Source organism: Triturus cristatus, chromosome 3_1 (genome assembly GCF_964204655.1).
Source record: "Triturus cristatus chromosome 3_1, aTriCri1.1, whole genome shotgun sequence".
In the NCBI taxonomy this organism is placed as follows: domain Eukaryota; kingdom Metazoa; phylum Chordata; class Amphibia; order Caudata; family Salamandridae; genus Triturus; species Triturus cristatus.
Genome location: NC_140583.1, coordinates 344,408,042 through 344,421,680, shown reverse-complemented (window position 1 = coordinate 344,421,680; position 13,639 = coordinate 344,408,042). Strand labels below are relative to the sequence as shown.

Sequence of the window (13,639 nt, the reverse complement as noted above, 5' to 3'; positions counted from 1 at the left end):
AGCGTGCTACATACCCGTGAGGGTTTCAAGGGGGGGAGGGGAGGGGAGCTGCTACAGTTCGAGAAACGAGGTCTTGAGGAGTCTTCTGAAGGTCAGTAGGTCTTGGGTCTGCCGCAGGCGGATGGGGAGGGTGTTTCATGTCTTGGCGGCGAGGTGGGAGAATGATCTGCCGCCGGCGGTGAGGTGGGAGAATGATCTGCCGCCGGCGGTCACTCTTTGGATGCGGGAGACAGCGGCGAGGGCGTGGTCGGCGGAGCGGAACTGGCAGGTGGGGGTGTAGAAGCTGAGTCGGCTGTTGAGGTACGCTGGTCCGGTCTTGTGGAGTGCCTTGTGTGCATGGGTGAGGAGCTTGAAGGTTATCCTCTTGTCGACAGGGAGCCAGTGCAGGCCTCTAAGGTGGGGTGTGATGTGGTTGCGGCAAGGGATCTCGAGGATCAGGCGTGTGGAGGCGTTCTGGATGCGTTGGAGCCGTTTCAGGAGTTTGGCAGGGGCTCCTGCGTAGAGGGTGTTTTCGTAGTCCAGTCTGCTGCTGACGAGGGCCTGGGTGACCGTCCTTCTCGTTTCAGTGGGGTTCATCTTGTAGATCTTGCGGAGCATGCGGAGGGTGTTGAAGCAGGAGGAGGAGATGGAGTTGACCTGCTTCGTCATGGAGAGGGTGGAGTCGAGAATGACCCCTAGGTTGCGTGCGTGGTCGGTGGGCGTTGGGGATGTTTCTAGTGCAGTCAGCCACCAGGAGTCGTTCCAGGCCGAGGGGGTGGATCCGAGGATGAGGACCTCCGTTTTGTCCGAGTTCAGCTTCAGTCGGCTGTTCTTCATCCAATCTGCAACGGCCCTCATTCCTTCGTGGAAGTTGGTTTTGGCAGTGTGGGGGTCCTTGGTGAGGGAGAGAATCAGCTGGTTGTCATCGGCGTAAGAGATGATGTTGAGGTTGTGTAGTCGGGCGACGTGGGCGAGTGGTGCCATGTGGATGTTGAACAGCGTTGGGCTGAGGGTTGAGCCCTGGGGAACGCCGCGCATGATCTTGGTGGCTTAGGAGCAGAAGGGGGGAGGCGGACGCTCTGTGTTCTGCCGGAGAGGAAGGAGGTGTTCCAGTCCAGGGCCTTCCCTTGGATTCCGGTGTTGTGGAGGCGTGTTCGTAGTGTGCGGTGGCAGACCGTGGCGAAGACGGCTGACAGGTCCAGGAGCATGAGGGCTGCGGTTTCTCCGTTGTCTAGCAGGGTTCTGATGTCATTGGTGGCGGCGATGAGGGCAGTTTCGGTGCTGTCGTGGCTGCGGAACCCGAACTGGGACGGGTCTAGGATGCTATTCTCCTTGAGGGAGCTGATCAGTTGTTTGTTGACGGCATTCTCGATGACCTTCGCTGGGAACGGGAGCAGGGAGATGGGACGGAAGTTCCTGAGGTCCTTGGGGTCTGCCTTCGGTTTCTTGAGTAAAGCGTTGATTTCGGCATGCTTCCAGCTCTCCGGGAAGGTCGCTGTCTCGAAGGAGATGTTGCTGGCTTTCCGGAGATGGGGTGCGATGGTGGTGCTGGCTTTGTTAAAGATGTGGTGTGGGCAAGGGTCTGATGGGGATCCGGAGTGGACAGTGTTCATGATCCTGATGGTGTCGTCGTTGTTGATGTTGGTCCAGGAGAGCAGGCGGTTGGTGCGGACGGTGGTCATGGGTATGGAGGTCTCAGTGGTAGCCGGGGCGGTCGCGGTGTTGAAGCTGTCGTGGATGTCTGCGATCTTGCGGTGGAAGAAGGTGGCCAGTGAATCGTACAGGTCTTGCGATGGTGGGATGTCGTTGGTGTTGGAGCCGGGGTTGGAGAGTTCCTTCACGATGTTGAAGAGCTGTTTGCTGTTGTGTGCATTGTTGTCTAGGCGGTCTTTGAAGGAGGTCCTTTTGGTGGATCTGATGAGGTGGTGGTGTCTGCGGGTGGCGGTCTTGTGGGCTGCGTAGCTTTCCGGTGTACGTTCACGGATCCAGTTCTTCTCTAGATTTTGGCATGTTTGCTTGGAGGTCTGGAGGTCTTCAGTGAACCAGCTGGCTTTCTTGTTGTTGTGGCTGTTGGAGGGTTTCTTGAGCGGTGCGAGGGTGTTGGCGCAGTCGTCGATCCACTGTCTGAGGTTGCAGGCGGCGGTGTCGGGGTCTGTCGGGTCTGCGGGTGAGCTCCGGGCAAGGGTGGTGGATAGCTGGTCTTCGGTAACTTTGCTCCAGCAGCGGTGAGGCATCAATTGAGTGCTGTGGTGCACGGTGGGTTTCCAGAAAGTGAAGTGGATGTTATGTTATGTTAGGGGGTACTTGTAGAGCGCAAACAATCATCCCGGATAGGATATCACGGCGCTATAGTTGCAGTAAAAAAGTGAATAGGTAGTGAGGGTGAGTGCTAGATGGTTAGGTTTTAGTCGGGTTTAGGAAAGAGAAATGTTTTTAGCTGCTTCCTGAAGGACAGGTAATTAGTTGTTAATCTAAGGTTCACTGGCAGATTGTTCCAACTATTTGCCGCCAAGTGGGAGAAGGCTCGCCCCCCCATCTTTGCAGTTTTCACGCGTGTGGTTCTGGCTCTAGCAGTAGTTTGGGAGCGTAGATTTCTAGATGGGGTATAGAGTGTAACTTTGTTTTTTAGAATGCATGGGCCTGTATTATGCAGTGTTTTATGCGTTATGCATAGTAGCTTAAAAATAGCTCTTTGTCTCATCGGCAGCCAGTGCAAATCTCTCATACAGCACTTGGCTGAATCATATTTTCTTTTATTGCATATTGCCTTGGCTGCAGCATTTTGCACGGTTTGTAGTTTAGAGAAGAGATAATCACTCATTCCAACAAACAGAGAGTTTCCATAGTCCAGCCTGCTCATTAGTAGAGATTGGACCAAGATCTTTCTGCATTCCAATGGTATCCATGGAAAGACTCTTCTAAGCATTTTCAGTAATGCGAAGCCTTTACCACATATTGTAGATACGTGGGTTTTCATGCTTAAGGTGGTGTCCAATGACACCCCTAGATTCTTGGCCGTTGTAGTCGGGCCAGGGGGGGTGCCTAATGTTGTGGGCCACCAGCTGTTGTCCCATAGCTGGGAATGTCTGCCGAATAGCATTATTTCAGATTTGTCTGCATTAAGTTTAAGACAATGACTATGCATCCAAATGGCTAATTCCGTAAGGCAGTTGAGTAATCTGTCTTTGGGGTCATTCTCCTCATCCAGTGAAATCATCAGTTGGGTGTCGTCTGCATAAGAACAGATCCCGACACCCCATTTTCGTCCTATTTTGGCCAGTGAGGACACAAATACATTGAACAGAGTCGGGCTCAATAAAGCCCCCTGTGGGACCCCATACTTGATGTTCCGGGGAGGAGATAGAAAATCACCCATCTGTACTGATTGTGTCCTATCTTGGATGAAGGACTGTAGCCACCCTAGGGCTTTTTCCCGAATTCCCTTTGCTGCAAGGATTTCCAGTAGACGATTGTGGGGTACGGTATCGAATGCCGCCGAGAGGGCCAATAGTATCAGGGCGACTGTTTTCCCCTGATCTACCTTGGTTCTGATGTTGTCCATTACTGCTAGGAGGGTTGTCTCCGTACTGTTGTTCGTTCGGAACCCTGTTTGAGATATATCCAATAAATCATTGGTTTCCAGGAAGTTGGACAACTGTCTGTTGACTAGTTTTTCCAGCACTTTAGATAAATAGGGTAGTTGAGATATGGGCCGGTAATTTGCCGGGTTGTTAACATCAGTGCCCACTTTTTTTAGTAGAGGGGTCACTATGGCATTTTTCCAGATTTTGGGAAATTCCGCGGAATTTAGAGAGGAGTTCAAAGCTTTTGTAACAGCCGGACATATTATCGGGGTTAACTGTGAAAAAATGAAGTGAGGGCATGGATCTGAAGAGGAGCCTGATTTTACTTCTAGCATTACTTTGCTCACCTCTTCCTCTGAGAAGGGGCCGAACTTGAGACAGTTCGCCTGAGTAGAGGGTGGCCCATGAGGTTTTATATGTTTCAGCTCAGTGCTGGGGAATGAAGTATAGATTGTATCTATTTTGTCACCGAAATAATCATTAATTTTATTGCAGTTTTCTTGAGAAGGAGGGAGGTTTGTTGAAAGATTCGTAGGATTGCATAGTTCTTTGACTATTTTAAAAAGTTCTTTCGAGGAGTTTTTGTTTTCTGTTATTCTATGCGAAAAGTATTCCTTCTTTGCTTTCCTAATAGCTTTATTGTAAAGTGTATGTTCTTTTTTGTAGGTAGCTCTAGTTTCATCAGTTTTATTGAGTCTCCATTTGTGTTCGTATAGTGTGCATTTCCTTTTCATTAACTTTAGTTCTAATCCGTACCATTTCTCAGATCTAGTGGATCTGTTTTTGTGTTGGGATTGTGTGACAGAACAGTGGTCTAGAGCCTTACTAATGTTATTCTGGAGTAGCTCTATTTCATCATTCGGGTCGATGATAGATGTATTTATGTGTGAAAAATGTTGCTGAAATTTTTCAACCGAGAATTTTTTCCAGCTCTTGGTTTTGGCTGATGCCCAGGTTTGTGCCTTGAAGTTTTTAGAAAAAAGTTTGATCGAAAACTCTATTAGAAAATGGTCTGTCCAGATCATTGGTTTTATTGTATTAATTTCGATAGTTTCTATGTTAGAAAAGATTAAGTCTAAAGTGTGTCCTGCTATATGTGTGGGCTGGTTGATTCTCTGAGTAAGCTGTAGAATTTCCATATCCTCTAGTAGTTGTTTAGTAAGGGCATTGTTACCATTATCATGGTGTACGTTGAAGTCCCCTATCAGCAGGAAGTTTTTATTTTTAAGACAGACTGGCATTATTTGTGCAAGGAGCTGAGCACAAAAATCCATCGTACTGCCTGGGGGATTGTAAATTATTGCTCCACCAAGTAGAATGTTGGTGTTTATGGACACCGAGAAGGCCATGGCTTCGTGACTGTTGGCCTGTGTGATTACCTCCTGTCTACAAGAGAGGGAATCTTTAAATAGTAGGGCTACCCCTCCGCCTTTCTTCTCTGTCCGATTTAAATGAAGTATTTTATACTCATTTGGGAGGGCAGTTGCAATTTCGGGGGTGCTATGATGATCAAGCCAAGTTTCTGTTATAAAGGCTAAATCAGGATTAATTTCAGTCAAGATGTCCCATATTTCCATAGCATGTCTGGGTAGGGATCTGGCATTGATATAAATGCATTTAAGGATAAGATTTGGGGTATTTATTGAAGTGGGCTCGAGCCAGCTGACACTCTCCCATCTACAATTAATGCAACAGAAGGGGCCTGTGGTATTTACAGGTCCCATTCGTGCACATAGTGCTGGATTACTAGTTGTTATATTGTTGAGGCTCTTGAGCTCCTCACTAGAGTAGTAAGTGCGGTAGTTCGTTCTACCTGGGCAGGGGCTGCCCATTTGTGCAGGGCATGTGGCCCCTGGTCCCGGCCCGTCGCGGACGGGCGCAGACGGGCTTGCCTTTGGCGCACCTTCGGGCCCGCTGCGCGTTGCGCTGGTCATCGGGTTTTAACTTGTTTTGCCCTTAGCTGATTGGAGGGTTTGGACCGGAAGTGCCGGCCCCTTCCTGTTGCACGTGACTCCCTTCACACAATCCGAAAAATCGGTGGTGGACCGGGGATTATGTGCTTCGTAAGGCGGTAAGAATGCGGTGCTGATATTTGTTTAGTTAAAATGTAATTTTTAAAAGATACACAATTTTACACAATGTTAAAATAGTAAAACAATGTTAAAACTTAAGTGAATCTTACTAACGGCGATGTTGGGAGCCCTTTACCAGGCGCTCCAAGCTATCAAATTGTTCAATGACACAGAGGGCCCTTTGCCAGGCGCTCCTCTAACGTAAAAGCAGGCACTCTCGTTCTCGCTCTCACCATTCACTTTAAGCGCGTCCGCTGCGCGTTGCGCTGGTCATCGGGTTTTAACTTGTTTTGCCCTTAGCTGATTGGAGGGTTTGGACCGGAAGTGCCGGCCCCTTCCTGTTGCACGTGACTCCCTCCACACAATCCGAAAAATCGGTGGTGGACCGGGGATTATGTGCTTCGTAAGGCGGTAAGAATGCGGTGCTGATATTTGTTTAGTTAAAATGTAATTTTTAAAAGATACACAATTTTACACAATGTTAAAATAGTAAAACAATGTTAAAACTTAAGTGAATCTTACTAACGGCGATGTTGGGAGCCCTTTACCAGGCGCTCCAAGCTATCAAATTGTTCAATGACACAGAGGGCCCTTTGCCAGGCGCTCCTCTAATGTAAAAGCAGGCACTCTCGTTCTCGCTCTCACCATTCACTTTAAGCGCGTCCGCGGTGGATGCACCGATGGTCGGTCCAGTGGAGCTCGGTGGTGTGGTTGAAGGAGACGTGGGAGCTTACGGAGAAGATGGGGTCAAGCGTGTGGCCGGCAGAGTGGGTGGGTGTTGTGGCGAGTTGTCGGAGTCCGAGGGTGGTGAGGTTGTCGACCTGGGTGTAAGAGTTGGCGTCGTTGTTGTTCTCGAGGTGGAAGTTCAGGTCCCCGAGGAGGATGTAGTCCGTGGAGGCGAGGGCGTGTGCGCTGACGAAGTTGGGGGGTCTGTAGACGAGGGTTCCTCTGAGGGTGGTGTTGGGATCGGTGTGGATCTAGAAGTGCAGGTGTTCAGCGGTGCTGAGGGTGTCGTCGGTGTTTGTCGAGACTTTGAGAGTGTTCCTGTGGACGATGGCGATTCCTCCTCCTACTCTGTTGGTGCGGTCCTTGCGTGTGATCTTATAGCCTTCCGGGATTTTATGGCGATGTTGGGTGATGAGGAGGGGTTCAGCCAGGTCTCCGTCAGGAAGGCGACATCTGGGGTGTTGGAATCGAGTAGGTCCCAGAGTTCGACGACGTGTTTGCGTGCGGAGCGGGTATTGAGGAGGATGTGTCTGAGGTAGTTGGGTTCTTGGCTAGGTGGGTTGGCGGGCCGGATGTAATCCAATGTAGGACTTATGTCAATTGTATCAGACTGAAATGATGTACATAAGTGTGAGAAAGTGCTTCTTTTTTTATGGTCACCCACAGCGCAACCCACAGCGCCACCCGTTTCCTCTTCGCCGGCCGTTGTGCGGCCCACGGCACCCCTCCCTCCTCTCATTGGGCGCCGCAGTACAGCATCACAGCCCGCTGTGGCCATTTTGAACGACGTCACCAAAAGCACCCGCGATGCCTGTTGGTTTTCGGGCACGCCGCACCATCTTCTTCCCAAGACACCTGGGGACATTACACTGTGGGCGTCTTGTTATCCCCCTTCTTTGGGGGCCATATTATTGCACTTCACTCCTTTTCCTATCCAAGATGGCTTCACCCCTCCTTCCTGTTTTGTCACTTACTGTTCCTGTCTGTCACTTCCTGTTCCTGTATGTCACGTCCTGTTCTTTCTGTATGTAAGGGATCAGAATCTTTCCTTCCTTGCGTTGCAACACTCCTTGTTCCTGCTGGTGTGTCCTTGCTCCTGTTGGATCCTGCTGGTGTGTCCTTGCTCCTGTTGGTTCCTGCTGGTGTGTCCTCGCTCCTGTTGGTCCTGTGGCTCCTCTTTTGGTGATTCCTTCCTTCCGGTGGCGCTTTATTCCACTTGCGCCATCTGTTCCAGCTTCTCTTCCAGTCTTCTCCTGGTTCCTTTTTGGGCTCCTGGTTTTCCAGTGTTTTCTGTCTCTTTGTCTTCTCCTTCATTTGGAGTCTCATCATCAACATCAGAGGTTTTTTCCCTCTGGGGTTTTTCCTCTTGGGACTCCTTCTGGAGGGCACTGGCTGCTTAGGCTTTCATTGTCGACAGCACCGTGGCTACCGGAAGGGGTCGCCCCTATCTTGGCCAAACCAGGACTTACAAGAACCGAAGCCAGGAACCGTCCCAACACCTCGAGACTGGTAAGAAAGACCCTAAACCCGACAGAGGTAGGATCCTTAGTATTTAAAGGTAGTATTTGCAAGAATTTAATGTTGGCATGTACTATCAGTGAATAGACCCTCAAAAAATGTTTTCAGTGTGAAGGCTCTAGTTGTCCTATGGGAAAAATAAAGTTCAGAATAAAATCCTACATCCTATGTTAAGTAGTTTAGGACATGCTATAATTCAAACGCTATTTGTAATGTTTATTAAAAATCTATCTTAGTGGTAAAGTTGGATTTTAAAAAAAAATATTGAGAAAAACCGAAGTAACTTTCAAAAAGTTAAAATGTGTCTGTCTGAACCTCCAGTACGCTAATTAGCAGTAGACCGATGGCAGTTGACTCAATCAGTGCTTTTCCTTAAAGAGGTGTGAAAACTGCTCCCAGAGCAGAAACAGTGGCATAGACATTTTGAAATGAAGGCCTGGGTTAAGAGTTTGTGTCCTAAATCCGCCCAGGAATGATAGCTGGGGAGGATTCATGAACTTCATTACTTAAACAAGACCAAGGCAAGGTCTTTTTATTCATATTTAAGTGTAAAGGAAGTCTTGGGGGAGGGGAGCCTTATGTGTCCTGGGCTCTCATTAGCCACTTTTCCACCAGCCTACGGGGAGAGGGAGCTGGTTTCAGAACCAGTTTGGTTACCTGGTGCTAAACCCATTTTGCTAATTTTCCTACACATGCCAGTGACTGGCACACAAGCCACATCTAAAGGCAGAAAGGCTATGCCATCTTGGATTTTACTTAGAATAGTGTGCTGTGGGATAGTTTACAGTAAGGCAAACCGGATCTGCTGCAAAAGTGGAAAGGCTTGCCATTGGGAACCTTTTCCTTATTGGTTAAGGAGTGTCCAGGAATCAACCCCAACCACTGGCTTGAGAATCCTACAAAAGTGGCACCTCACCTACAACTCATCAGAAAACTGTATGGACCTGTGGAAGAACAGAAGAAAACTGGACCTGCTGTTAGAGATTTATGTTGAAACATAAAGGTATGGTCCCACTTGTAGTTACGGCTACGTATTGGGCTCCTGAGGTCAGTGGCTGAACTGTGTGGCTGCAGGGACACAAAAGCGTTAAGAGACTTTTTTCCTGAAGTGCCCAGCTGACCAGAATTACTGAACCTGGACTGGCCACTGCTTGTGGATTCTTTTTGAGGGAGTCCTGGACCTTAAATGCTGCCCCTGAGATTGTGGTAGCGAAAAAAGCGACTAAGACGAGCCGCTCCAAGAACTCTGAAAATGTGGGACACAAGGCTTATCCTGCAGAAGGATTTTGAGCTCCTTAAAAAAATACTACATCTCAAGGTAGAAATCTTGACTGGGCAAAGTCACAAAAAGTATCTGTCTTATAATTGGACTTCAGCAACCGCAAAATTTGAATTTATCCTGCTCAGTGCTTTCCCAGCCAGAACCAAAACCACCAGCTACAGTGCTGCTTCCTCCAATGGCTATCCGGCTTCGAAAGGGCTTTGTCAATAAAGCCTGCAACCTTACTTCCTTTTGCAGAGACTAATTCACAAGTGAAATGTTTGACCAGGATGACCTGCTTGGCGTATCCGACCCATGCTCAATTGTGATTGGCCTAAATTTCCCCCTAGGTTCCATTCACCCACAAACTGTGACTGCTGATTGGGGCTTTACTTTTTCTGGTCTTGGCAGTTTTGCCTTAAAACTTGAAACAATAGTTTCTCTGGTTCTCCTTTGTTGTTATTTCCCTCAATACATGTTCCATTAATTTTATAAATTGATTGTTATTTTTATTCTGTTGCATTTTGACTTTTTAAGTGTTCTGTTACTGCTGAATACATAATTTTCAAATATATGCCTGCCTGCTCTGTGCCGTAGCTACCAGGGGGCTAAGCCCAGGTTTAAATTACTGAAATTGTATTATACCTTGACAAGTTTAGATCTTATACCTTGTGGTAGACTCAGCTCCCCTGAAGTTAATAGGTAACTTTCTTACAATAGGCATGTAACCTACATAACTTGTGTGAATGTCATTATATTAATTTACCATGATGTTAAAATGTTCTTGCAATGTTTTTATTTAGATTGATTAATGAGTAATTTGTTGTTTCCAGTACTGTACAAATATTTCCTTTACAATATACATACAGAGTAACAAAATTGAAGTATAGCAATATTTCATAATGAATTTATATTTTTACTTGAAGGTTATTATAAAAAATGGATTCAAAGAAACACTATATAACTGCAGTGTAATAGTACAGTAATCAGAAACATTATCTGAGATGTACAGATTTGGCCCAAATGAATTGAAGAGAGTCAAACACTGCTGCTGGTACATGGTACAATATTGCTGCTTGAAATAATCGGATAGAAATATAATGGCCTAAATATCGTTTACAAAATGTCACTTCATTGCTTGTAGATTTTCTTTAATTAACTTCAATAGGATGATGTTTTGTAAATGATACTGTGGGTGCAATATGTTTGTCATACAATCTTTAGGCAATGATATTCTAGTTACAAACGTTGCAACTAGCATGGCATATCATCCAAATTAGAGGGAGGTTCATTGAATTAAACGTCCTGTACATTGCCATTTCAGTTTGAAGATCTAAATAGCATTTGAGACCTATGGTGTACATTTAGTTTTTCTATGTTGCCTTTGATATTTGCCTAAAAAAAACAGAACCATGTCCTAGAGCACACATGTTGGGCAATTTTGTTCATCATACCGGTCTCCTTATTTATCAGTCACAGGGACTCAGTCTGATATTTACTTAAAGGTTTGGGTTTACTAACTATTAGGTTTGGGATTAAAAAACATTAAATCCGTAAGCGTCTGATTGGGAGATGTTCTAAATGATGTGTTATCTTCAAATGTATTTATCTATAATATATATCCATTATTAATAACATGGATTTTGGGATTTCCATTGCAGCACCTTAAATTTAAAGAAACAAACCTCACCACACTTCAACAGTTTAACGCTTTGGCTCAGGTTCGTCGACTGGAACAATTAACTGTGGACCCACTGGGAAACCCCGTTGTGAACTTTACACTATGGAAATATTATGTACTGTTCAGGCTGAAACACTTCAATCTACAGAAAATAAATCAAACCGAGGTATGTTGTCTAGATATTTTTTCACATGAGCATTACTTAGACAAAGTAGACGGCGTTTTAAAGGATTTGATACAGAAAGGAATTGAACGAAAAGTAAGTTGTATATTTTTTGTTGCTTAATTTAGCTTTAATATGGTTAACCTATTCACCTCTTAATTGCTAAATACTAACTGGGCACAGCCATGTGATAGTCAACTAGTGCATACGGTTCAGTGACACTCCAGTACATAGTGGATACTAATCCAAATTTCAGAAGAAAATGGCAAAATGATTCACTCCCTGTATGACAGTGTATGTTTAAATTGCAAATGAACATGCATAGCATTTCGACTCCTCTCTCATAATTTATCTTATCCAACTGCCTCCATATCTATATTGAACCACCATGGCATTGACATTTCTGTGCCTCACATAGTCAATACCTAATTAGTTTTGATTGTGATGGTTAGGAAATGGAGCATCGCCCATGTCAGCAATCTCCAGTTCAGTACAATTAATAATTTTGAAAATCATCATTTTTTAAAATATTTGAAATTTTTCTTTAAATCCTTCAAAGCTCATCTAAATGTGTGTAATGCAAAGAGTCACATTTCACAACCCTTTTTTCTTTCTTTCATTATAGTGGATAACTTCTGTTTTTATTCTAGGTTTTGTGAGACAGTTTCAAGTATGGAACCCTCTTGACCCCAACTATCTTCCTAATACCTAGCCATGCCTCTCCTTGCTCAATCTCTGTCTCCCACTGGCCCAACAAGTATTGCTTAAAAAGTAGCCTAATCCTCCCCATTGTTCCTCCATTTCACTATAGCACTGTATCTCCTTATCATCCCCAGGTCTCCGCATCAGCCCTGCCTATTTACCATACTTCTCACTGTTGGAAATGGCCCTTTTTGCAGGGTTATCCCCCAAACTTTTTGCTTCTTTCTCCAATTTTTTCCTAAGCTGTTGTTGTTGGCTATAGGACTCTGGGCACTTTACCACTGCTGATCAGTGCTAAAGCCCATATGCTCTCTGTGTAAATTGTTATTGTGAATGGTTATCCATGATTGGCGTATTAGATTTACCAGTAGGTCCCTAGTAAAGTGCACTGAGTGTACCAGGGCTGGTAAATAAAATGTTACTAGTGGGCTTGCAGCACTGATTGTGCCACCCACACGAGTAGCCCTGAAAAGATGTCTCAGGCCTGCCACCGCGGTTCCTGTGTGCAGTTTGTTAACTGCCATGTCGACTTGGCAAGTGCACCCACTTGCCAGGCCCTAACCTTCCCTTTTATTACTTAAATTGCACCCCTATGGTAGGCCCAAGGTATCCCCCTGGGCAGGGTGCAGTGTATGTGAAAGGTAGGACTTGTACTGGTGTTTGTAACATGTCCTGATAGTGAAATACGGCCAATTTCATTTTTCAATATTGAAAGGCTATCTTTCCCTAATAGGACAGAATAGGGAATGCTTTCTTACATTTTACAAGCATATCTTTCCATAGGGATAAGATGGAAAAATTGAGTTTGGTATCCCTTAACTCAGAATTTGATAACACATCTTTTAGTAAAGATGGTTTTTAAATTTCATGCTTGAAAATACTACTTTCAGAAAGTGGCTATTTTCTTGTTCAACCATCCTATGTTCCTCGGCCTGTTTGTGGATTGACTGTCTGGCTTTGGAGTGACAGGGACTGGGGAGGTACAGTGGCTCCAGGAGTCTGGATGAGTCAGCACTAGGCTAAATAGGCCTGATCTGCATTCGGAGTTGTGGGAGGAGTAGCACCTGTGCCTGAATAAGGCTATGACTGCCTTCAACAATGCTGGCTCCGCACCCATGTGGTGTGTCTAGAGCCAAGACTCACACTGATGATGGATGTTGTTGTGCACTTGCAGAGTGGCCCCCAGAACTGGTTTGAACTGGGCTCAGAGCCCCTTGCACAGAGAGCAAATACATTTTGGGGTATAAGTATTAAACCCAAAACCCCAGACTTTTAGTTCAGTCCTGAAATTCAAGAGAAGCCTTTGCCAATGAGAAGAGCTGGAGAGACTGAGGAGAAGTACTGCCCTTGCTGTGTGTCTGGGGTTGGCCTGCAGTTGCTGATTCTGCCAAGGAAAGGAGAAGGACTTTGCCGTGTGCTGTGTCCCCTGCTTGAAGGAGATCTCCAAGGGCCTGAAGAATGCTGGCCTCCTGTTCTGAAGTCTCCGGGACACAAAGACGTCACCCCCAGCTCCCCTGAACTCTGCCGCTGTGAGTTCTGGCCTGCCAAGAGGTGCCTGTGCCAGTTTTGGGCCTCTGGAGGTTGTTGCTGCTGTTTGGGAGCTAGAAGAAATGTGAAGAACTGTTAAAATCGGCACATCGCTCTTTTTGCAACTGTTTTCCCGACGCATCTCTACGGCGTGATAAGAATTTCGACGCATCGCCATGCCGCTGCAGAAACTGCCGCAGCGCCTGTCGCCACTGCAAAAAGCAACGCGCCGAGGGATCGCGGTTGAAGAGGACCAACGCATCGTCCCTCGATGCCGCCACATCGATCGCCGATGCATCCCGGATTTCCACACATTGTACCTGTGCGGCAAGTTCTTCCGACGCATCATCGGCGGACCAGAACTGTCACGAAGAATCGATGCATCACTCCCCGTACAGATCGGATTCGACGCAACCCTTCCTCTGT

At 46.3% G+C, this 13,639-nt stretch overlaps 1 protein-coding gene across 1 annotated transcript in view; it reads left to right on the top strand.

The window, feature by feature from the left end:
- Nucleotides 1-13,639, top strand: part of LRRC49 (leucine rich repeat containing 49) — an 862,677-nt gene that overhangs the window by 723,419 nt on the left and 125,619 nt on the right. The window contains exon 14 of the mRNA XM_085644059.1: nt 10,802-10,987. Coding sequence (XP_085500185.1) covers nt 10,802-10,987 — 186 coding nt within the window. The remainder of the gene's footprint in view (nt 1-10,801; nt 10,988-13,639) is intronic.